General features: G+C 45.3%; 1 protein-coding gene across 2 annotated transcripts; it reads right to left on the bottom strand.

Annotated features, from left to right (window-relative positions):
• Positions 1-599: 599 nt before the first annotated feature.
• LOC141182762 (uncharacterized) lies at positions 600-27690 on the bottom strand. 2 transcript variants are annotated; one of them, XM_073660865.1, is made up of 7 exons: positions 27610-27690; positions 5895-6044; positions 5586-5765; positions 5380-5503; positions 5199-5296; positions 4911-5001; positions 600-2741 (listed from the first exon to the last, which is right to left on the bottom strand). In XM_073660865.1, the coding sequence occupies exons 2-7, from the start codon at positions 5970-5972 to the stop codon at positions 1636-1638; spliced, it is 1677 nt and encodes a 558-aa protein (XP_073516966.1). In that variant the 5' UTR covers positions 5973-6044; positions 27610-27690; the 3' UTR covers positions 600-1635. The 2 variants fall into 2 exon arrangements, with proteins under 2 accessions (XP_073516966.1, XP_073516967.1); XM_073660866.1 differs by having other exon boundaries at positions 27630-27690.

Below are 27690 nucleotides of genomic sequence, written 5' to 3'. Positions count from 1 at the left end.
TGCTCGTTCTGCCACCTGCAGATCACAGATAAAAGCTTCCGCTTAGGACCATTGACCTGACATGTGAAGGACTTTGTGTCATGTAGAACTAAGCATGTGGTATACGTCATCTCCCCATGTAAATTCTATAAGAAAGGTAAAACTATAAGACCTCTGTTTGTCTGATCTAGAGAACATTATCGCTCTATAATTGCTGGAAAGGGAGCTCCTCCACTTAGACGACACATGCATGATTATCATAATGCTGATCCGAAGTGTTTTGCAGGAATAGAAAAGGTCAAGGTCCCTCCACAATTTAGAAATCATCATGTGTTATTATTAAAACAAGAAGCAAGGTGGATTCTTACTTCTGCAGCCCAGGGTCCTTTGCGACTAAATGACAGATTGGATGGGCAACACGGTGACTCAGTGGTTAGCACTGCAGCCTTGCAGCGCTGGGGTCCTGGGTTCAAATCCCACCAAGGACAACATCTGCAAGGAGTTTGTATGTTCTCCCTGTGTTTGGGTGGGTTTCCTCCCACACTCCAGAGACATACTGGCAGGGAATTTAGATTGACAGCACCAATGGAATTAATAGTGGTATATAAGTGAGTGAAATAAATAAAAATATATGTCCGTGTTTTTTGTAATTATCTTTTAACATGTTTTTAAATTGCACAATGTTTTGCATGCACTGATAATGACAACTATTCTGCACCTGTTTTTTTACAAAAGGAATCAGTGGCTACGGCATTGTTAGCTGAACCCATTGAAGCACAGCTGCGTGAAACGGCTGTGATTCTCCCTCATTCCCCTGCACACTCCCTGTCCTCCACTCAGTTAGATCCTGCTCCAATGTACTGGAAATAAAGGACTCTTGAATTGCATACCTGGTGAGTGCCGCTTTTCTTCAATTTTGTTGGATGCATTAAATAAGGCCAATGGCACCTCAACCCGAGTAAAGGAATGGGTCAGAGAGTAATTAATAGGACCCCTAACACATCCCCCCGCCTAGGTTGGTCAGGTATCACGTTCTGATGACCACTTCCATTAAAATTGTTACCTTTTTCCCCCAAAAATACCAGCAGAAATTAAATATGTGGTGTGCTTTAGGGCTGAGGCTTAATAGTGATTGCAATTTCAGAGTTAGAGTCACTGGGTTACCATGACAGAGAGGGGCCAGAAGACTGCGGTGTCTGGTTTCATGTACTTCTGCACTGGTTAAAAGTACTTCACCACCATATTCAAAAGTGCAGGTTTTTTCCTTGCTAGCAGTGCAAGGGTTAATCTGTTTAGTTGAAGCTGCTGGAGCTTTCCTACCTGGATTGTCTCAGCTGTTCAGTGTTGGCCACTCCCCTCTGCTATATAAGCTCACCTCTGACACTTAGGTAATGCCAGTGTTAGTTCTTACTGCCTGGTTCTGGAGTTGGCAGTAGTAGTGGACAACTCCTTTAAGAAGATACAATTTTCAGTTAAAACATTTCCAACATTCTGAACATGAAAAAGGCTTCTCCACTGTGTGACTTCTCTGATGTTTATTAAAAGTTGATTCCTTGTAAAAAATTTCCCACATTAATTACATGAAAAAGGCTTCTCCACTGTGTGGGTTCTCTGGTGACTAAGAAGGCATGTTTTCTTCACAAAACATTTTCCACATTATGAACATGAAAATGGCTTCTCCCCTGTGTGAATTCTCTGATGTCTATTAAGATGCGCTTTCAGTTTAAAACATTTTCCACATTCTGAACAGGAAAATGCTTTCTCCCCTGTGTGACTTATCTGGTGCCTAACAAGATTTGATTTATGGTTAAAACATTTACCACATTCTGAACATGAAAATGGCTTCTCCCCTGTGTGAATTATTTGGTGACTTAAAAGATATGATTTGTTCACAAAACTTTTTCCACATTCTAAACAGGAAAATGGTTTCTCCCCTGTGTGAGTTATTTGGTGTCTATTAAGATGCGCTTTCAGGTTAAAACATTTTCCACAATCTGAACAGGAAAAAGGCTTCACCCCTGTGTGAATTCTCTGGTGGTAATCAAGCTGTGTTTTCTGGTTAAAACATTTCCCACATTCTGAACAGAAAAATGGTTTCTCCCCTGTGTGAGTTCTTTGGTGTGTAACAAGGCTTGATTTATGGTTAAAATATTTCCCACATTCTGAACAGGAAAAAGGCTTCACCCCTGTGTGGGTTCTCTGGTGGTAATCAAGCTGTGTTTTCTGGTTAAAACATTTCCCACATTCTGAACAGAAAAAAGGCTTCTCCCCTGTGTGGGTTCTCTGGTGTGTAACAAGACTTGATTTATGGTTAAAATATTTCTCACATTCTGAACAGGAAAAAGGCTTCTCCCCTGTGTGAGTTCTCTGGTGCTTAACCAAATCTGATTTCTGGTTAAAACATCTCCCACACTTGGAAAATACAAACCTATTCTCTGTCGTGTTAATTTTTTGATGTTTAAGAATAGACTTTTTGAGGGGAAAACTATTTCCATATTCTGTATGTGAAAATGGCTTCTTTCCTTTAGGAGCAGTTTGTTTTTTAATGCTTATTTTGTGACTTTGATTTTCCATAGTAGTCGATAATGAGTCAGCAGACAGGACCTGTTTCACAGGATCAGATGACAGATCTTTGCTGTGAAGGGATGATGGGATATCTGGAGTAATGGCATTCACTTCAATTGTATCCTGTGGGATCTCAAGATCATCTGATTTAAAAATTGAAGATGTCAGCTGTTCCTCTGATCTCCGGGTACAGTCATCTGCCAAGAATAAAACCAATTATTATTTTAGAATAAAATATCCTTGAATTTTATATTTTTGAACATTTCTACTTAAACTGTCTGTAAAAATGGTAAGTTATGTAAAATACTGAATTATTCATCAAGACAATGACAGATCACAGTCTAATAGAAAACCTCGTAGGATGAACCAGTGGAGCGTGATGTTCAACTGTTTTTTCATTCTCCCTCCCAAATATGGAATAAAAAGCCACCAAACAATGTTATGTCGGCGAAAATAATATCAATGAAAACTTCTACTCATCTCACAAAAACCAAGTCCCCACTCAGGTCCATCATCTGTCAATGGAAAACAAAGGTTTCTACACCATTATTGGCTCAAAGGCTCTTGAAAAGTAACATGGCTTCCATAACCTAATCCAGCAATATCCACTCTCCCAAATTGAAATCTCCCCCTCACTTCTGAGCCTTGTAGTGTACCCAAACCACATTTAGCATCCATGTATTTGGCATTACTATAGTGAGAAGAACCCACTTAATTTACGTTATGTGTCTCCTGGAGCACAATCTGGACACTATGTGTTGGGTAATAAAATGGCATATTTGCAATTTTCTTTCTCCAACATCCACCGTGTGCTAATTTCCAGAAAGTGTCTGTGGAATCAAAATAGTCGCTACTCCTATAGATTATTTCACTGAGGGTTATAATTTCCAAAATAGAGTCACTTTATGGGGATTTCTACTGCTCTGGTTTTCAGCAATTTTGTTATTTTAGGGCTTCTGCAAAAGGCATCTCCCATTTTCTCTGGGATCTGCTCCTGCGACATCTGCCTCTGTCACCTTATTCATCCTGCAGGCGGCGCTGGTAATGGAGGAGACATCAGAACCAGAAGCTCTCGGTGATGCAGGTTCTGTCCAGCCCTTGGCTCTGACCCGGCTACATGACTATTCTTCTTCCCATCTCACACCAAAGAACAGCAGGTAACACCATGACCCAAGCCTAGGGGTGCAAGTCCAGATCCATGTAGAGGGGTAAAAGGGTGATGGGCAAGGCAAGCCCTATTTTGGACACTAACTAGTGCAGTCAAAAACTGTGACTATAGACAATAACACATCTATTGAAATGATCAAACTCAACAGTCTTCATCAGTAAATAGTAACTAGTGGAGAAACCTCTCTGGGGTAATTAGAGTATGGGGCTCGGTGGCTCTTAGCAATCTAAAGTATCGTAAGGACAGTTGGAAGAGGCAATGGAGACCTTTTTTTTTTTTTTTTTAAAGACTACCAGGGAGTTACAGACTCACATAAGTGAGGCAGGCTGATCCAACCACAATCAAACTATTACACAGAATTAACCTGTAAAAAAAAGATATGGAATAAAAAAAAGTTACATCTCCAACAAAATTTTATGTATGGGGGGAGAACACCAACACTAAACCGGACTTTATTGATTTATGGTGGACCATTGGAGCTACTATGAGTCCTGACCAGAAGAGTAGAGAAAGTATTAGTGCCCCCATTTCAGGAGAGATTGTGCAGTAATCTGAATTCCTGAGGATTGAAAACATAATGGAATTTATGACGTGGAGTGAATCCATGAAACCAAGGCTGGAGCCATGCCAACACATCTCCTGCAGGCGGGAATAAATGCATATTACAGCCATCAGCCACGCACAGCTTAGAGATATATCATGGCACAGGTGTAATGTTTTCTGTATAGTTTATCACAATCCTGTTTGAAGTTAGTTGGTTTGAAAAGAATTTGAAAAGTATAAAAGGAAACTCTGCTGTTATTGTACAGAAATTCACACTTGGCCTCACTACACATTTAATGTTGTCGATCATAAAAGTAAAGTTTGGTCAGAAAGACTGGACCTGGTCTTGTAGGGACCATATGAGGACATTCAGCAGCACAGAAGGGAGAGAAGGTAGATTCATCCAATAAGAGATCAGGATTCTAGGAAGCCAACAGGGGGTAGGTGGATCCTGCAGGTTGTAAATTCTATAGAAAAGGGCTTTCAATGCCCAAAGTCATTTGAACAGTTGTGGGTGAAGGAGAATGTTGTGGTCAAGAGGTAAAATGGTGATCACATGATTGTAATACGGCCGGACTACACCACCGATAAAGCAGCCACAGCCGGTGACTGAGAAGAATCTGTGACTTCTCTGCATTTAGTGGTTACTACTCACCTGGGTAGTCATATGTAGGAATCTCCTCTTTACACCGCTCATCACCCCTTACATATGTTTCTGTAGTATTAATATGGGTCAGATCTTCACCCTGAAACAAATATTGTAAAAGTCACAGACAGATGAGAAGTCCCATCTATGATCAGCTCTAATCCTGCCATCTCCACCGTTCTCATTACACAAGTATAAAACATATAATACTGGTGGATAAAACAAGACTGAGCACAAGACCTTCACAGCCGTCTACACATCATAGGGGAGATCTCATGACACCTTCTCTCCATCTACCTGATGATCCTGAGGAACATTGGGATCTTCTTGTTTACAGTCCTGTGAAAGAAGAGGATGGGAACATCTCTCTGGTGTTGTCCTCTTACTGGATAGATCTGGAGGAAACACATACAGGGACTGAATTCATTCTTTACATACAGATAATTATAGGCCGTGTGTATTTAGTCCTGTCTATTACCTGGTGATGTGAGGGGCTGGGGAACCTCCATCTTGACGTCCTTGTACAGATATTTGTGTTCTTCTATATACTTCCACTCCTCCATGGAGAAATAAACAGCGACATCCTGACACCTTATAGGAACCTGACACATACAATGATACCGTCATCCCCCAATCCCTTCATAGTGTTACTGTATAATGTACCAGCATTCCCAGCAGTGTCACCTCTCCAGTCAGCAGCTCAATCATCTTGTAGGTGAGTTCTAGGATCTTCTGGTCATTGATGTCCTTATGTATCAGGGGGTGAGGTGGAGGCCCTGTGATTGGGCTCAGGGGTCTTACCCATCCCTCAGACACAGGGTCCTGGCAGCGCTCACTAGAGGTCTTCTTCACTACTGTGTAATCCTGGTTATGGAGAGATACATTAATAAATCTCCCTCCAGACATCTCCAGAGTCCTCACCTCTCCAGTTCTGTCCATCTGTTATTCCCATAGATAAGAATGATGTAATGTGACGTCATCAGAATCTCTCACCTCTCCAGTAAGCCGGAAGAGGATCTCTAGGGTGAGGTGTAATATCCTCTCCGCCATCTTGTCTCTGTCCATATCCATCTTTGATGGGAGAAACAGGAAAATTCTCTAATATAGAAGATCTTCACTGAGAGGATCTGATATTGTAGAGACCTGAATGAGAAGATGAGCCGATGTAGCATCATAAAAATCCTGTGTAATAATACAATTACTGGAGATAATAAGGGAAACATATGAGATTTATTATTTTACAGTATTTAGTTTTCTTCTTTACATCTAGTAATAAAACCTCTATATTTTAGGTCACAGACAACAAGTAGTTTCTTCCTCGGAGTCTGCAGCTGAATACATTTCTCATAGACTCATCTTCCATAAAGCTAATTCTCGTCTCATTTACGGACACTGGAATCGGCATTAGCAATACTGCAGGAGATCTTCATTACACGCGACATGAGAAATAACTACTTCATGAGGAGGACGACATCTTCATCTTATACTACGGCTCTAGAAACATATTTGGCCAGAGAGAGTCACTGACTACATCTCCACTGGTCGTCTATATGAATGTTTCCCGTCTTCCCCGGACTGTAATCTTCTATCATGTTAGTTCTCATGTCTGATTCACACACAGAAGTTTGAGGCTTTTATATATAATTTCACAAGCCCCTACATATAATAAACTTGCACCCTTTAGTGCCTTTCATGTGGCACTAAAGGGTGTTTACCCTAATAAATAAATGAAAAAAAAAACACTTGGGGTCCCCCACTATTTTTCGTAACCAGGCAAGGTGAAGCAGACAGCTGCGGGCTGATATCAGGCTCAGAATGATCCTGGTTATTGACCCTTTCCAGCCTGAAAATACGCGCTTTGCCCACCTCTTCTCTATTGCCCTGGTGCGGTGGCAATCGGGGTAATGATAGTTGAGGTTGATGTCAGCTGTGAATTGTCAAAAAACACATTTGGCATCAAGCCCTGGGGTTAGTAATGGAGAAAAAAATACCCAGACAGAAAAAAAAAATTATTTGAAGAAAGACTCCCCGACACTCTTCCTGGTTCACCAATTTATTTTTGAAAAAAAAACATGCAGGTCCGACGTAGTCCATGGCGTTCCCACAACGATCCCTGAATCCAACATCCAAAGGCTATGGAGCCCTGTTCAGAGAACGACGCTCTATAGGTCGTAGCAGAAGCCACTCCGGGACCCACTGCGTTCCACAAGACCTGGCGGCTCTGATGAGCAGTGACCTCAGTAACTATACCGCTCATAAGAGTCACCAAGTCCTCTGTATAATGGCCCCATGTAGTGCCCCACAGTCTAATGGCCCCATATCGTGCCCCACAGTATCATGGCCCCATATAGTGAACTATAGTATAATGTCTTCCCCATATAGTGCCACCCAGTATAATGGTCCCATATAGTGTACCACAGTATAATGGTCCAATGTAGTGCATCCTGGTAAATCAGGGGACAAGCTGTATTAGAGGATAGAAGTGCACGTCCTTTGCTGGGATCACTTCCTGGACCTGGTTCATACAGCCACATGTTCGTTGAGCCTGAAGGGGATACCTGTCTGAACACCAGCCGGAACCTCAGAAGGATTTAATAAGATAAGTACATTGCTATATATTTTTGATATCATATCTTTGACCAGTATATGTTGCAATTGGCTATTGTCTTTTTAGGATTGCCCTTATTTTTCAGGCGATCCTTCTTTCTATTTTTGTGTATTTATTGACTACGTCTATTGACATAACTATTGTGTGTCTGATATATATCTAGTACGTCATTAGGACGTTACTGGTCAATAAATGTGTGTTTTATTGTGTGGTTGAGTAGGGATATTCAGGGATAGGTGAGGGACAGCCGTTGCGGAGCGGGGGCACCACTTGAACCCCTAGGGTGAAAACACTCCGCTGTCAGGTAGCGAGAGCTCCTCTACCAGGGCTATTTAGGGCTAATTTCTGATTGCTATATGCTTATCCCCACCATCCCTATAATATAAGGTATCTCTCCTCATTATGTGTAGTTTGTCCTAACTGTACTATAGAGCACACATTTTTAAATGATACATTAAAAGTTATTTTTTAATGGGTATTTTTTCCACTTTTTGGTCTGTTAGTTAATATATGTGGGCACACAGGGGACATTACTAACATATGGGGGGCACACAGGGGACATTACTAACATATGGGGGGCACACAGGGGACATTACTAACATATGGGGGGCACACAGGGGACATTACTAATATATGGGGGCACACAGGGGACATTACTAATATATGGGGGCACACAGGGGACATTACTATTATATGGGGGCACATAGGGGACATTACTAATATATGGGGGCACACAGGGGACATTACTAATATATGGGGGCACACAGGGGACACTACTAATATATGGGGGCACACAGGGGACATTACTAATATATGGGGGAACACAGGGGACATTACTAATATATGGGGGCACACAGGCGACATTACTATTATATGGGGGCACACAGGCGACATTACTATTATATGGGGGCACACAGGGGACATTACTAATATATGGGGGCACACAGGGGACACTACTAATATATGGGGGCACACAGGGGACATTACTAATATATGAGGGCACACAGGGGACATTACTAATATATGGGGGCACACAGGGGACATTACTAATACATGGGGGCACACAGGGGACATTACTAATATATGTGGGCACACAGGGGACATTACTAACATATGGGGGGCACACAGGGGACATTACTAACATATGGGGGGCACACAGAGGACATTAGTAACATATGGGGGGCACGCAGGGGACATTACTAACATATGGGGGCACACAGCGGACATTACTAATATATGGGGGCACACAGCGGACATTACTAATATATGGGGGCACACAGCGGACATTACTAATATATGGGGGCACACAGGAGACATTACTATTATATAGGGGCACACAGGAGACATTACTCTTATATGGGGGCACACAGGAGACATTATTAATATATGGGGGCACACAGGAGACATTATTAATATATGGGGGCACACAGGGGACATTACTAATATATGGGGCACACAGGGCACATTACTAATGTATGGGGGCACACAGGGGACATTACTAATATATGGAGGCACACAGGGGACATTGCTAATATATGAAGGCACACAGGGGACATTACTAATATATGGGGCACACAGGGGACATTACTAATATATGAGGGCGCACAGGGGACATTACTAATATATGAGGGCACACAGGGGACATTACTAATATATGGGGGCACACAGAGGACATTACTAATACATGGGGGCACACAGGGGACATTACTAATATATGTGTGCACACAGGGGACATTACTAACATATGGGGGGCACACAGGGGACATTACTAACATATGGGGGGCACACAGGGGACATTACTAACATATGGGGGGCACACAGGGGACATTACTAACATATGGGGGGCACGCAGGGGACATTACTAACATATGGGGGGCACGCAGGGGACATTACTAACATATGGGGGCACGCAGCGGACATTACTAATATATGGGGGCACACAGGAGACATTACTCTTATATGGAGGCACACAGGAGACATTACTCTTATATGGGGGCACACAGGAGACATTACTATTATATGGGGGCACACAGGGGACATTACTAATATATGGGGGCACACAGGGGACATTACTAATATATGGGGGCACACAGGGGACATTACTAATATATGGGGGCACACAGGGGACATTACTAATATATGAGGGCACACAGGGGACATTACTAATATATGAGGGCACACAGGGGACATTACTAATATATGGGGGCACACAGGGGACATTACTAATATATGGGGCACACAGGGGACATTACGAATATATGGGGGCACACAGGGGACATTACGAATATATGGGGGCACACAGGGGACATTACTAATATATGGGGGGGCACACAGGGGACATTACTAATATATGGAGCACACAGGGGACACTACTAATATATGGGGCACACAGGGGACATTAATATATGGGGGGCACACAGGGGACATTACTAATATATGGGGGCACACAGGGGACATTACTAATATATGGGGGCACCCAGGGGACATTACTAATATATGGGGCACCCAGGGGACATTAATATATGGGGGGCACACAGGGGACATTACTAATATATGGGGGCACACAGGGGACATTACTAACATATGGGGGCATACAGGGGACATTACTAACATATGGGGGCACACAGGGGACATTACTAATATATGGGGGCACACAGGGGACATTACTAACATATGGGGGCATACAGGAGACATTATTAATATATGGGGGCACACAGGGGACATTACTAATATATGGGGGCACACAGGGGACATTACTAATATATGGGGGCACACAGGGGACATTACTAATATATGAGGGCACACAGGGGACATTACTAATATATGAGGGCACACAGGGGACATTACTAATATATGGGGGCACACAGGGGACATTACTAATATATGGGGCACACAGGGGACATTACGAATATATGGGGGCACACAGGGGACATTACGAATATATGGGGGCACACAGGGGACATTACTAATATATGGGGGGGCACACAGGGGACATTACTAATATATGGAGCACACAGGGGACATTACTAATATATGGGGCACACAGGGGACATTAATATATGGGGGGCACACAGGGGACATTACTAATATATGGGGGCACACAGGGGACATTACTAATATATGGGGGCACACAGGGGACATTACTAACATATGGGGGCACACAGGAGACATTACTAACATATGGGGGCACACAGGGGACATTACTAATATATGGGGGGGCACACAGGGGACATTACTAATATATGGGGCACCCAGGGGACATTAATATATGGGGGGCACACAGGGGACATTACTAATATATGGGGGGCACACAGGGGACATTACTAATATATGGGGGCACACAGGGGACATTACTAACATATGGGGGCATACAGGGGACATTACTAACATATGGGGGCACACAGGAGACATTACTAACATATGGGGGCACACAGGGGACATTACTAACATATGGGGGCACACAGGGGACATTACTAACATATGGGGGCACACAGGGGACATTACTAATATATGGGGGCACACAGAGGACATTACTAATATATGGGGACACACAGAGGACATTACTAATATATGGGGGCACACAGGGGACAGTAATACTATTTCGGGCACACAGGTGACGTTATTAATATATGGGGGCACACAGGTGACATTACTAATACATGGGGGCACACGGGACATTATTAATATATGGGGGCACACAGGGGACATTACTAATATATGGGGCAGACAGGGGACATTACTAATATATGGGGGCACACAGGGGACATTACGAATATATGGGGGCACACAGGTGACATTACTAATATATGGGGACACACAGGGGACATTACTAAAATATGGGTGCACACAGAGGACATTACTAACATATGGGGGCACACGGGATATTACTAACATATGGGGGCACACAGGGGACGTTACTAATATATGGGGCACACAGGGGACATTACTAATATATGAGGGCACAGGTGAAATTACTAATATATGGGGGCACACAGGGGACATTACTAATATATGGGGGCACACAGGTGACATTACCAATATATGGGGGCACAGAGGGGACATTACTAATATATGGGGGCACACAGGGGACATTACTAATATATGGGGGCACACAGGGGACATTACTAACATATGGGGGCACACAGGGGAGATTACTAATATATGGGGGCACACAGGGGACATTACTAATATATGGGGGCACACGGGACATTAATAATATATGGGGACACACAGGGGACATTACTAAAACATGGAGGCACACAGTAGACATTACTAATATATGGGGGCACACAGGGGGCAGTACTAATATATGGGGCACACAGGGGACATTACTAATATATGGGGGCACACAGGGGGCATTACTAATATATGGGGCACACAGGGGGCATTACTAATATATGGGGCACAAAGGGGACATTACTAACATATGGGGGCACACAGGGGACATTACTAATATATGGGGGCGCACAGGGGACATTACTAATATATAGGGGGGCACACAGGGCACATTACTAATATATGGGGCACACAGGGCACATTACTAGTATATGGGGGCACACAGGGGACATTACTAACATATGGGGGCACAAAGAGGACATTACTAACATATGGGGGCACACAGGGTACATTACTAACATATGGGGGCACACAGGGGACCTTACTAACATATGGGGGCACACAGGGGACCTTACTAATATATGGGGACACACAGGGGACATTACTAATATATGGGGGGGCACACAGGGGACATTACTAATATATGGAGCACACAGGGGACATTACTAATATATGGGGCACACAGGGCACATTACTAATGTATGGGGGCACACAGGGCACAATACTAATATATGGGGGCACACAGGGGACATTGCTAATATATGGGGGCACACAGGGACATTGCTAATATATGAAGGCACACAGGGGACATTACTAATATATGGGGCACACAGGGGACATTGCTAATATATGAAGGCACACAGGGGACATTACTAATATATGGGGCACACAGGGGACATTAATATATGGGGGGCACACAGGGGACATTACTATTATATGGGGGCACACAGGCGACATTACTAATATATGGGGGCACACAGGGGACATTACTAATATATGGGGGCACACAGGGGACACTACTAATATATGGGGGCACACAGGGGCATTACTAACATATGGGGGGCACGCAGGGGACATTACTAACATATGGGGGGCACGCAGCGGACATTACTAATATATGGGGGCACACAGGAGACATTACTATTATATGGGGGCACACAGGAGACATTACTCTTATATGGGGGCACACAGGAGACATTATTAATATATGGGGGCACACAGGAGACATTATTAATATATGGGGGCACACAGGGGACATTACTAATATATGGGGGCACACAGGGGACATTACTAATATATGGGGGCACACAGGGGACATTACTAATATATGGGGGCACACAGGGGACATTACTAATATATGGGGGCACACAGGGGACATTACTAATATATGGAGCACACAGGGGACATTACTAATATATGGGGCACACAGGGCACATTACTAATGTATGGGGGCACACAGGGGACATTACTAATATATGGAGGCACACAGGGGACATTGCTAATATATGAAGGCACACAGGGGACATTATTAATATATGGGGCACACAGGGGACATTAATATATGGGGGGCACACAGGGGACATTACTATTATATGGGGGCACACAGGCGACATTACTAATATATGGGGGCACACAGGGGACATTACTAATATATGAGGGCGCACAGGGGACATTACTAATATATGAGGGCACACAGGGGACATTACTAATATATGGGGGCACACAGAGGACATTACTAATACATGGGGGCACACAGGGGACATTACTAATATATGTGTGCACACAGGGGACATTACTAACATATGGGGGGCACACAGGGGACATTACTAACATATGGGGGGCACACAGGGGACATTAGTAACATATGGGGGGCACACAGGGGACATTACTAACATATGGGGGGCACGCAGGGGACATTACTAACATATGGGGGCACGCAGCGGACATTACTAATATATGGGGGCACACAGGAGACATTACTATTATATGGGGGCACACAGGAGACATTACTCTTATATGGGGGCACACAGGAGACATTATTAATATATGGGGGCACACAGGAGACATTATTAATATATGGGGGCACACAGGGGACATTACTAATATATGGGGGCACACAGGGGACATTACTAATATATGGGGGCACACAGGGGACATTACTAATATATGGGGGCACACAGGGGACATTACTAATATATGGGGGCACACAGGGGACATTACTAATATATGGAGCACACAGGGGACATTACTAATATATGGGGCACACAGGGCACATTACTAATGTATGGGGGCACACAGGGGACATTACTAATATATGGAGGCACACAGGGGACATTGCTAATATATGAAGGCACACAGGGGACATTACTAATATATGGGGCACACAGGGGACATTAATATATGGGGGGCACACAGGGGACATTACTATTATATGGGGGCACACAGGCGACATTACTAATATATGGGGGCACACAGGGGACATTACTAATATATGAGGGCGCACAGGGGACATTACTAATATATGAGGGCACACAGGGGACATTACTAATATATGGGGGCACACAGAGGACATTACTAATACATGGGGGCACACAGGGGACATTACTAATATATGTGTGCACACAGGGGACATTACTAACATATGGGGGGCACACAGGGGACATTACTAACATATGGGGGGCACACAGGGGACATTACTAACATATGGGGGGCACACAGGGGACATTACTAACATATGGGGGGCACGCAGGGGACATTACTAACATATGGGGGGCACGCAGGGGACATTACTAACATATGGGGGCACGCAGCGGACATTACTAATATATGGGGGCACACAGGAGACATTACTATTATATGGGGGCACACAGGAGACATTACTCTTATATGGGGGCACACAGGAGACATTACTCTTATATGGGGGCACACAGGAGACATTATTAATATATGGGGGCACACAGGAGACATTACTCTTATATGGGGGCACACAGGAGACATTATTAATATATGGGGGCACACAGGAGACATTACTCTTATATGGGGCACACAGGAGACATTACTCTTATATGGGGGCACACAGGAGACATTACTCTTATATGGGGGCACACAGGAGACATTACTCTTATATGGGGGCACACAGGAGACATTACTCTTATATGGGGGCACACAGGAGACATTACTCTTATATGGGGGCACACAGGAGACATTACTCTTATATGGGGGCACACAGGAGACATTACTATTATATGGGGGCACACAGGAGACATTACTATTATATGGGGGCACACAGGAGACATTACTAATATATGGGGGCACACAGGGGACATTACTAATATATGGGGGCACACAGGGGACATTACTAATATATGAGGGCACACAGGGGACATTACTAATATATGAGGGCACACAGGGGACATTACTAATATATGGGGGCACACAGGGGACATTACTAATATATGGGGCACACAGGGGACATTACTAATATATGGGGCACACAGGGGACATTACGAATATATGGGGGCACACAGGGGACATTACGAATATATGGGGGCACACAGGGGACATTACTAATATATGGGGGGGCACACAGGGGACATTACTAATATATGGAGCACACAGGGGACATTACTAATATATGGGGCACACAGGGGACATTAATATATGGGGGGCACACAGGGGACATTACTAATATATGGGGGCACACAGGGGACATTACTAATATATGGGGGCACACAGGGGACATTACTAATATATGGGGCACCCAGGGGACATTAATATATGGGGGGCACACAGGGGACATTACTAATATATGGGGGCACACAGGGGACATTACTAACATATGGGGGCATACAGGGGACATTACTAACATATGGGGGCACACAGGAGACATTACTAACATATGGGGGCACACAGGGGACATTACTAACATATGGGGGCACACAGGGGACATTACTAACATATGGGGGCACACAGGGGACATTACTAATATATGGGGGCACACAGAGGACATTACTAATATATGGGGACACACAGAGGACATTACTAATATATGGGGGCACACAGGGGACAGTAATACTATTTCGGGCACACAGGTGACGTTACTAATATATGGGGGCACACAGGTGACATTACTAATACATGGGGGCACACGGGACATTATTAATATATGGGGGCACACAGGGGACATTACTAATATATGGGGCAGAAAGGGGACATTACTAATATATGGGGGCACACAGGGGACATTACGAATATATGGGGGCACACAGGTGACATTACTAATATATGGGGACATTACTAAAATATGGGTGCACACAGAGGACATTACTAACATATGGGGGCACACGGGATATTACTAACATATGGGGGCACACAGGGGACGTTACTAATATATGGGGCACACAGGGGACATTACTAATATATGAGGGCACAGGTGAAATTACTAATATATGGGGGCACACAGGGGACATTACTAATATATGGGGGCACACAGGGGACATTACCAATATATGGGGGCACAGAGGGGACATTACTAATATATGGGGGCACACAGGGGACATTACTAATATATGGGGGCACACAGGGGACATTACTAACATATGGGGGCACACAGGGGAGATTACTAATATATGGGGGCACACAGGGGACATTACTAATATATGGGGGCACACAGGGGACATTAATAATATATGGGGACACACAGGGGACATTACTAAAACATGGAGGCACACAGTAGACATTACTAATATATGGGGGCACACAGGGGGCAGTACTAATATATGGGGCACACAGGGGACATTACTAATATATGGGGGCACACAGGGGGCATTACTAATATATGGGGCACACAGGGGGCATTACTAATATATGGGGCACAAAGGGGACATTACTAACATATGGGGGCACACAGGGGACATTACTAATATATAGGGGGGCACACAGGGCACATTACTAATATATGGGGCACACAGGGCACATTACTAGTATATGGGGGCACACAGGGGACATTACTAACATATGGGGGCACAAAGAGGACATTACTAACATATGGGGGCACACAGGGTACATTACTAACATATGGGGGCACACAGGGTACATTACTAACATATGGGGGCACACAGGGGACCTTACTAACATATGGGGGCACACAGGGGACCTTACTAATATATGGGGACACACAGGGGACATTACTAATATATGGGGGGGCACACAGGGGACATTACTAATATATGGAGCACACAGGGGACATTACTAATATATGGGGCACACAGGGCACATTACTAATGTATGGGGGCACACAGGGCACAATACTAATATATGGGGGCACACAGGGGACATTGCTAATATATGGGGGCACACAGGGGACATTGCTAATATATGAAGGCACACAGGGGACATTACTAATATATGGGGCACACAGGGGACATTGCTAATATATGAAGGCACACAGGGGACATTAGTAATATATGGGGCACACAGGGGACATTACTAATATATGGGGGCACACAGGGGACATTACTAATATATGGGGGCACACAGGGGACATTACTAACATATGGGGGCACACAGGGGACATTACTAACACATGGGGGCACACAGGGGACATTACTAACATATGGGGGCACACAGGGGACATTACTAACATATGGGGGCACACAGGGGACATTACTAACATATGGGGGCACACAGGGGACATTACTAACATATGGGGGCACACAGGGGACATTACTAACATATGGGGGCACACAGGGGACATTACTAATATATGGGGGCACATAGGAGACATTACTAATATATGGGGGCACACAGGAGACATTACTAATATATGGGGGCACACAGGAGGCATTACTAATATATGGGGCACACAGGAGGCATTACTAATATATGGGGCACACAGGTGACATTACGAATATATGGGCGCACACAGGGGGCATTACGAATATATGGGGCACACAGGGGACATTACGAATATATGGGGCACACAGGGGACATTACTAACATATGGGGGCACACAGGGGACATTACTAATATATGGGGGCACACAGGGGACTTACTAATATATGGGGGCACACAGGGGACTTACTAATATATGGGGGGGGCACACAGGGGACATTACTAATATATGGGGCACACAGGGCACATTACTAAGATATGGGGGCACACAGGGGACATTACTAATATATGGGGGCACACAGGGGACATTACTAATATATGGGGGCACACAGGGGACATTACTAATATATGGGGGCACACAGGGGACATTACGAATATATGGGGCACACAGGGGACATTACGAATATATGGGGCACACAGGGGACATTACTAATATATGGGGGCGCACAGGGGACATTACTAATATATGGGGGCGCACAGGGGACATTACTAATATATGGGGCACACAGGGCACATTACTAATATATGGGGCACACAGGGCACATTACTAATATATGGGGGCACACAGGGGACATAACTAACATATGGGGGCACAAAGAGGACATTACTAACATATGGGGGCACACAGGGGACATTACTAATACATGGGGGCACACAGGGGACATTACTAATATATGGGGGCACACAGGGGACATTACTAATATATGGAGCACACAGGGGACATTACTAATATATGGGGCACACAGGGGACATTACTAATATATGGGGGCACACAGGGCACATTACTAATATATGGGGGCACACAGGGCACATTGCTAATATATGGGGGCACACAGGGGACATTGCTAATATATGAAGGCACACAGGGGACATTACTAATATATGGGGCACACAGGGGACATTAATATATGGGGGGCACACGGGACATTACTAATATATGGGGACACACAGGGGACATTACTAACATATGGGGGCATACAGGGGACATTACTAACATATGGGGGCACACAGGGGACATTACTAACATATGGGGGCACACAGGGGACATTACTAACATATGGGGGCACACAGGGGACATTACTAACATATGGGGGCACACAGGGGACATTACTAACATATGGGGGCATACAGGGGACATTACTAACATATGGGGGCATACAGGGGACATTACTAACATATGGGGGCACACAGGAGACATTACTAACATATGGGGGCACACAGGGGACATTACTAATATATGGGGCACACAGGTGACATTACTAATATATGGGGGCACACAGGTGACATTACTAATATATGGGGGCACACAAGGGGCATTACTAATATATGGGGCACACAGGGGACATTACGAATATATGGGGGGGCACACAAGGGACATTACTAATATATGGGGGCACAAAGGGGGCATTACTAATATATGGGGCACACAGGGGACATTACTAATATATGGGGCACACAGGGGACATTACTAACATATGGGGGCACACAGGGGACATTACTAACATATGGGGGCACACAGGGGACATTACTAATATATGGGGGCACACAGGGGACATTACTAATATATGGGGGCACACAGGGGACATTACGAATATATGGGGGCACACAGGGGACATTACGAATATATGGGGCACACAGGGGACATTACGAATATATGGGGCACACAGGGGACATTACTAACATATGGGGGCACACAGGGGACATTACTAATATATGGGGGCACACAGGGGGCATTACTAATATATGGGGCACACAGGGGACATTACGAATATATGGGGCACACAGGGGACATTACTAACATATGGGGGCACACAGGGGACATTACTAATATATGGGGGCACACAGGGGACTTACTAATATATGGGGGGGCACACAAGGGACATTACTAATATATGGGGGCACACAGGGGGCATTACTAATATATGGGGCACACAGGGGACATTACTAATATATGGGGGCACACAGGGGACATTACTAACATATGGGGGCACACAGGGGACATTACTAATATATGGGGGCACACAGGGGACTTACTAATATATGGGGGGCACACAAGGCACATTACTAATATATGGGGCACACAGGGCACATTACTAAGATATGGGGCACACAGGGCACATTACTAATATATGGGAGCACACAGGTGATATTACTAATATATGGGGGCACACAGGGGACAGTACGAATATATGGGGGCACACAGGGGACATTAACATATGGGGGCACACAGGGGACATTACTAACATATGGGGCACACAGGGGACATTACTAACATATGGGGGCACACAGGGGACATTACTAATATATGGGGGCACACAGGAGACATTACTAATATATGGGGGCACACAGGAGACATTACTAATATATGGGGGCACACAGGAGACATTACTAATATATGGGGGCACACAGGAGACATTACTAATATATGGGGGCACACAGGAGGCATTACTAATATATGGGGCACACAGGAGGCATTACTAATATATGGGGGCACACAGGGGGCATTACTAATATATGGGGCACACAGGGGACATTACGAATATATGGGGCACACAGGGGACATTACTAACATATGGGGGCACACAGGGGACATTACTAATATATGGGGGCACACAGGGGACTTACTAATATATGGGGGCACACAGGGGACTTACTAATATATGGGGGGGCACACAGGGGACATTACTAATATATGGGGCACACAGGGCACATTACTAAGATATGGGGGCACACAGGGGACATTACTAATATATGGGGGCACACAGGGGACATTACTAATATATGGGGGCACACAGGGGACATTACTAATATATGGGGGCACACTGGGGACATTACGAATATATGGGGCACACAGGGGACATTACTAATATATGGGGCACACAGGGGACATTACGAATATATGGGGCACACAGGGGACATTACTAATATATGGTGGCACACAGGGGACATTACTAATATATGGGGCACACAGGGCACATTACTAATATATGGGGCACACAGGGCACATTACTAATATATGGGGGCACACAGGGGACATAACTAACATATGGGGGCACAAAGGGGACATTACTAACATATGGGGGTACACAGGGGACATTACTAATATATGGGGGCACACAAGGGACATTACTAATATATGGGGGCACACAGGGGACATTACTAATATATGGAGCACACAGGGGACATTACTAATGTATGGGGGCACACAGGGCACATTACTAATATATGGGGGCACACAGGGGACATTACTAATATATGGGGGCACACAGGGGACATTGCTAATATATGAAGGCACACAGGGGACATTACTAATATATGGGGCACACAGGGGACATTAATATATGGGGGGCACACAGGGGACATTACTAATATATGGGGGCACACAGGGGACATTGCTAATATATGAAGGCACACAGGGGACATTGCTAATATATGGGGCACACAGGGGACATTACTAATATATGGGGGGCACACAGGGGACATTACTAATATATGGGGGCACATAGGGGACATTACTAACATATGGGGGCACACAGGGGACATTACTAACATATGGGGGCACACAGGGGACATTACTAACATATGGGGGCATACAGGGGACATTACTAACATATGGGGGCATACAGGGGACATTACTAACATATGGGGGCACACAGGAGACATTACTAACATATGGGGGCACACAGGGGACATTACTAACATATGGGGGCACACAGGGGACATTACTAACATATGGGGGCACACAGGGGACATTACTAACATATGGGGGCACACAGGGGACATTACTAATATATGGGGGCACACAGGTGACATTACTAATATATGGGGCACACAGGTGACATTACTAATATATGGGGGCACACAAGGGGCATTACTAATATATGGGGGGGCACACAGGGGACATTACTAATATATGGGGCACACAGGGCACATTACTAATATATGGGGGCACACAGGGCACATTACTAACATATGGGGGCACAAAGAGGACATTACTAACATATGGGGGCACACAGGGGACATTACTAATATATGGGGGCACACAGGGGACATTACTAATATATGGGGGCACACAGGGGACATTACTAATATATGGGGCACACAGGGGACATTACTAATATATGGGGCACACAGGGGACCTTACTAATATATGGGGACACACAGGGGACATTACTAATATATGGGGGCACACAGGGGACATTACTAATATATGGGGGCACACAGGGGACATTACTAATATAAGGGGCACACAGGGGATATTACTAATATATGGGGGCACACGGGACATTACTAATATATGGGGGCACACAGGGGACATTACGAATATATGGGGCACACAGGGGACATTACGAATATATGGGGCACACAGGGAAGATTACGAATATATGGGGGCACACAGGGGAGATTACGAATATATGGGGGCACACAGGGGAGATTACGAATATATGGGGGGGCACACAGGGGACATTACTAATATATGGGGCACACAGGGGACATTACTAATATATGGGGGCACACAGGGGACATTATTAATATATGGGGCACACAGGGGACATTAATACATGGGGGCACACAGGGGACATTACTAATATATGGGGGCACACAGGGGGCATTACGAATATATGGGGCACACAGGGGACATTACGAATATATGGGGCACACAGGGGACATTACTAACATATGGGGGCACACAGGGGACATTACTAATATATGGGGGCACACAGGGGACTTACTAATATATGGGGGCACACAGGGGACTTACTAATATATGGGGGGGGCACACAGGGGACATTACTAATATATGGGGCACACAGGGCACATTACTAAGATATGGAGGCACACAGGGGACATTACTAATATATGGGGGCACACAGGGGACATTACTAATATATGGGGGCACACAGGGGACATTACTAATATATGGGGGCACACAGGGGACATTACGAATATATGGGGCACACAGGGGACATTACGAATATATGGGGCACACAGGGGACATTACGAATATATGGGGCACACAGGGGACATTACGAATATATGGGGGCACACAGGGGACATTACGAATATATGGGGGCACACAGGGGACATTACTAATATATGGGGCACACAGGGCACATTACTAATATATGGGGCACACAGGGCACATTACTAATATATGGGGGCACAAAGAGGACATTACTAATATATGGGGGCACACAGGGGACATTACTAATATATGGAGCACACAGGGGACATTACTAATATATGGGGCACACAGGGCACATTACTAATGTATGGGGGCACACAGGGCACATTACTAATATATGGGGGCACACAGGGCACATTACTAATATATGGGGGCACACAGGGGACATTGCTAATATATGAAGGCACACAGGGGACATTACTAATATATGGGGCACACAGGGGACATTAATATATGGGGGGCACACAGGGGACATTACTAATATATGGGGGCACACAGGGGACATTACTAACATATGGGGGCATACAGGGGACATTACTAACATATGGGGGCACACAGGGGACATTACTAACATATGGGGGCATACAGGGGACATTACTAACATATGGGGGCACACAGGAGACATTACTAACATATGGGGGCACACAGGGGACATTACTAACATATGGGGGCACACAGGGGACATTACTAACATATGGGGGCACACAGGGGACATTACTAACACATGGGGGCACACAGGGGACATTACTAACATATGGGGGCACACAGGGGACATTACTAACATATGGGGGCACAAAGGGGACATTACTAATATATGGGGGCACACAGGTGACATTACTAATATATGGGGCACACAGGTGACATTACTAATATATGGGGGCACACAAGGGACATTACGAATATATGGGGGGGCACACAGGGGACATTACGAATATATGGGGGGGCACACAGGGGACATTACTAATATATGGGGCACACAGGGCACATTACTAATATATGGGGGCACACAGGGGACATTACTAACATATGGGGGCACAAAGAGGACATTACTAACATATGGGGGCACACAGGGGACATTACTAATATATGGGGGCACACAGGGGACATTACTAATATATGGGGGCACACAGGGGACATTACTAATATATGGGGCACACAGGGGACATTACTAATATATGGGGACACACAGGGGACATTACTAATATATGGGGGCACACAGGGGACATTACTAATATATGGGGGCACACAGGGGACATTACTAATATATGGGGGCACACAGGGGACATTACTAATATATGGGGGCACACGGGACATTACTAATATATGGGGGCACACAGGGGACATTACGAATATATGGGGCACACAGGGGACATTACGAATATATGGGGCACACAGGGGACATTACGAATATATGGGGGCACACAGGGGTGATTACGAATATATGGGGGCACACAGGGGAGATTACGAATATATGGGGGGGCACACAGGGGACATTACTAATATATGGGGGCACACAGGTGACATTATTAATATATGGGGCACACAGGGGACATTAATACATGGGGGGCACACAGGGGACATTACTAATATATGGGGGCACACAGGGGGCATTACGAATATATGGGGCACACAGGGGACATTACGAATATATGGGGGCACACAGGGGACATTACGAATATATGGGGGCACACAGGGGACATTAGTAATATATGGGGGCACACAGGGGACTTACTAATATATGGGGGCACACAGGGGACTTACTAATATATGGGGGGGCACACAGGGGACTTACTAATATATGGGGGGGCACACAGGGCACATTACTAAGATATGGGGGCACACAGGGGACATTACTAATATATGGGGGCACACAGGGGACATTACTAATATATGGGGCACACAGGGCACATTACTAATATATGGGGGCACACAGGGGACATTACTAACATATGGGGGCACAAAGAGGACATTACTAACATATGGGGGCACACAGGGGACATTACTAATATATTGGGGCACACAGGGGACATTACTAATATATGGGGGCACACAGGGGACATTACTAATATATGGGGCACACAGGAGACATTACTAATATATGGGGCACACAGGGGACCTTACTAATATATGGGGACACACAGGGGACATTACTAATATATGGGGGCACACAGGGGACATTACTAATATATGGGGGCACACAGGGGACATTACTAATATAAGGGGCACACAGGGGATATTACTAATATATGGGGGCACACGGGACATTACTAATATATGGGGGCACACAGGGGACATTACGAATATATGGGGCACACAGGGGACATTACGAACATATGGGGCACACAGGGGACATTACGAACATATGGGGCACACAGGGGACATTACGAATATATGGGGGCACACAGGGGAGATTACGAATATATGGGGGCACACAGGGGAAATTACTAATATATGGGGGCACACAGGGGACATTACTAACATATGGGGGCACACAGGGGACATTACTAATATATGGGGGCACACAGGTGACATTACTAATATATGGGGCACACAGGTGACATTACTAATATATGGGGGCACACAAGGGGCATTACTAATATATGGGGCACACAGGGGACATTACGAATATATGGGGGGGCACACAGGGGACATTACTAATATATGGGGCACACAGGGCACATTACTAATATATGGGGGCACACAGGGGACATTACTAACATATGGGGGCACAAAGAGGACATTACTAACATATGGGGGCACACAGGGGACATTACTAATATATGGGGGCACACAGGGGACATTACTAATATATGGGGGCACACAGGGGACATTACTAATATATGGGGCACACAGGGGACATTACTAATATATGGGGCACACAGGGGACCTTACTAATATATGGGGACACACAGGGGACATTACTAATATATGGGGGCACACAGGGGACATTACTAATATATGGGGGCACACAGGGGACATTACTAATATAAGGGGCACACAGGGGATATTACTAATATATGGGGGCACACGGGACATTACTAATATATGGGGGCACACAGGGGACATTACGAATATATGGGGCACACAGGGGACATTACGAATATATGGGGCACACAGGGGACATTACGAATATATGGGGGCACACAGGGGAGATTACGAATATATGGGGGCACACAGGGGAAATTACTAATATATGGGGGGGCACACAGGGGACATTACTAATATATGGGGCACACAGGGGACATTACTAATATATGGGGGCACACAGGGGACATTATTAATATATGGGGCACACAGGGGACATTAATACATGGGGGGCACACAGGGGACATTACTAATATATGGGGGCACACAGGGGACATTGCTAATATATGAAGGCACACAGGGGACATTACTAATATATGGGGCACACAGGGGACATTAATATATGGGGGGCACACAGGGGACATTACTAATATATGGGGGCACACAGGGGACATTACTAATATATGGGGGCACACAGGGGACATTACTAATATATGGGGCACACAGGGGACATTAATATATGGGGGGCACACGGGATATTACTAATATATGGGGGCACACAGGGGACATTACTAACATATGGGGGCATACAGGGGACATTACTAACATATGGGGGCACACAGGAGACATTACTAACATATGGGGGCACACAGGGGACATTACTAACATATGGGGGCACACGGGACATTACTAACATATGGGGGCATACAGGGGACATTACTAACATATGGGGGCACACAGGAGACATTACTAACATATGGGGGCACACAGGGGACATTACTAACATATGGGGGCACACAGGGGACATTACTAATATATGGGGGCACACAGAGGACATTACTAATATATGGGGACACACAGGGGACATTACTAATATATGGGGCACACAGGGGACATTACTAATATATGGGGGCACACAGGGGACATTACTAATATATGGGGACACACAGGGGACATTACTAATATAAGGGGCACACAGGTGACATTACTAATATATGGGGCACACAGGTGACATTACTAATATATGGGGCACACAGGGGGCATTAATAATATATGGGGCACACAGGGGGCATTAATAATATATGGGGCACACAGGGGGCATTAATAATATATGGGGGCACACAGGGGACATTACTAATATATGGGGGCACACAGGGGGCATTACTAATATATGGGGCACACAGGGGGCATTACTAATATATGGGGCACACAGGGGACATTACGAATATATGGGGCACACAGGGGATATTACTAACATATGGGGGCACACAGGGGACATTACTAATATATGGGGGCACACAGGGGACTTACTAATATATGGGGGGGCACACAGGGCACATTACTAAGATATGGGGCACACAGGGCACATTACTAATATATGGGGCACACAGGGCACATTACTAATATATGGGGCACACAGGGGACATTACTAATATATGGGGGGCACACAGGGGACAGTACGAATATATGGGGGCACACAGGGGACAGTACGAATATATGGGGGCACACAGGTGACAGTACGAATATATGGGGGCACACAGGTGACATTACTAATATATGGGGGCACAAAGGGGACATTACTAATATATGGGGGCACACAGGGGACATTACTAATATATGGGGCACACAGGGGACAGTACGAATATATGGGGGGCACACAGGGGGCATTACTAATATATGGGGGCACACAGGCGACATTACTAATATATGGGGGCACACAGGTGACATTAGTAATATATGGGGGCACACAGGGGACATTAGTAATATATGGGGGCACACAGGGGGCAGTAATACTATTTCTGGCACATAGAAGGAGTTGTGGCCGCTGCAGGTGAATAGGGGGATGTTATCTTGTGGGGTCACAGGGGGAGAAGGGAGAATTATTACAGTGGCCGGTACAGAGGGGAGGACATTACTGGCTGGATGCAAAGAGGAAACAGCAATCACTGCACAGACACAGATAGGAATCGCAGGTGTGAATAAGGACTATAGTGAGTGCGATAATGTGTACAGTGCTGCGGCGATATAGAAGGATGAGGAAGAAATAATCCGCATAGAGAATAACGAGGAGTCTGCACAGTCCTCCAGCTGCAGAGCCGCACCCCGGGACAGACGGAGACACCTGGAATGACGGCAGGGGAGCGTCTAGATTGGAGTTGATTTCTGGAGGGGGAGGAGTGATC

Source organism: Phyllobates terribilis, unplaced genomic scaffold (assembly GCF_046119375.1).
Source record: "Phyllobates terribilis strain yellow unplaced genomic scaffold, ASM4611937v1 Scaffold_36__1_contigs__length_13169755, whole genome shotgun sequence".
In the NCBI taxonomy this organism is placed as follows: domain Eukaryota; kingdom Metazoa; phylum Chordata; class Amphibia; order Anura; family Dendrobatidae; genus Phyllobates; species Phyllobates terribilis.
The sequence above is the reverse complement of the archived record's forward strand: the minus strand, read 5'-3'. Positions and strand labels throughout refer to the sequence as shown.

Excerpts from the sequence above, each read along its gene's own strand:
- LOC141182762 (XM_073660865.1), bottom strand. The coding sequence starts at position 5,972 with ATGGATATGGACAGAGACAAGATGGCGGAGAGGATATTACACCTCACC. Across the intron at positions 5,504-5,585 it reads TTGAGCTGCTGACTGGAGAG|GTTCCTATAAGGTGTCAGGA; the intron begins GTGACACTGCTG and ends TGTATGTGTCAG. Across the intron at positions 5,297-5,379 it reads CCAGCCCCTCACATCACCAG|ATCTATCCAGTAAGAGGACA; the intron begins GTAATAGACAGG and ends TGTTTCCTCCAG.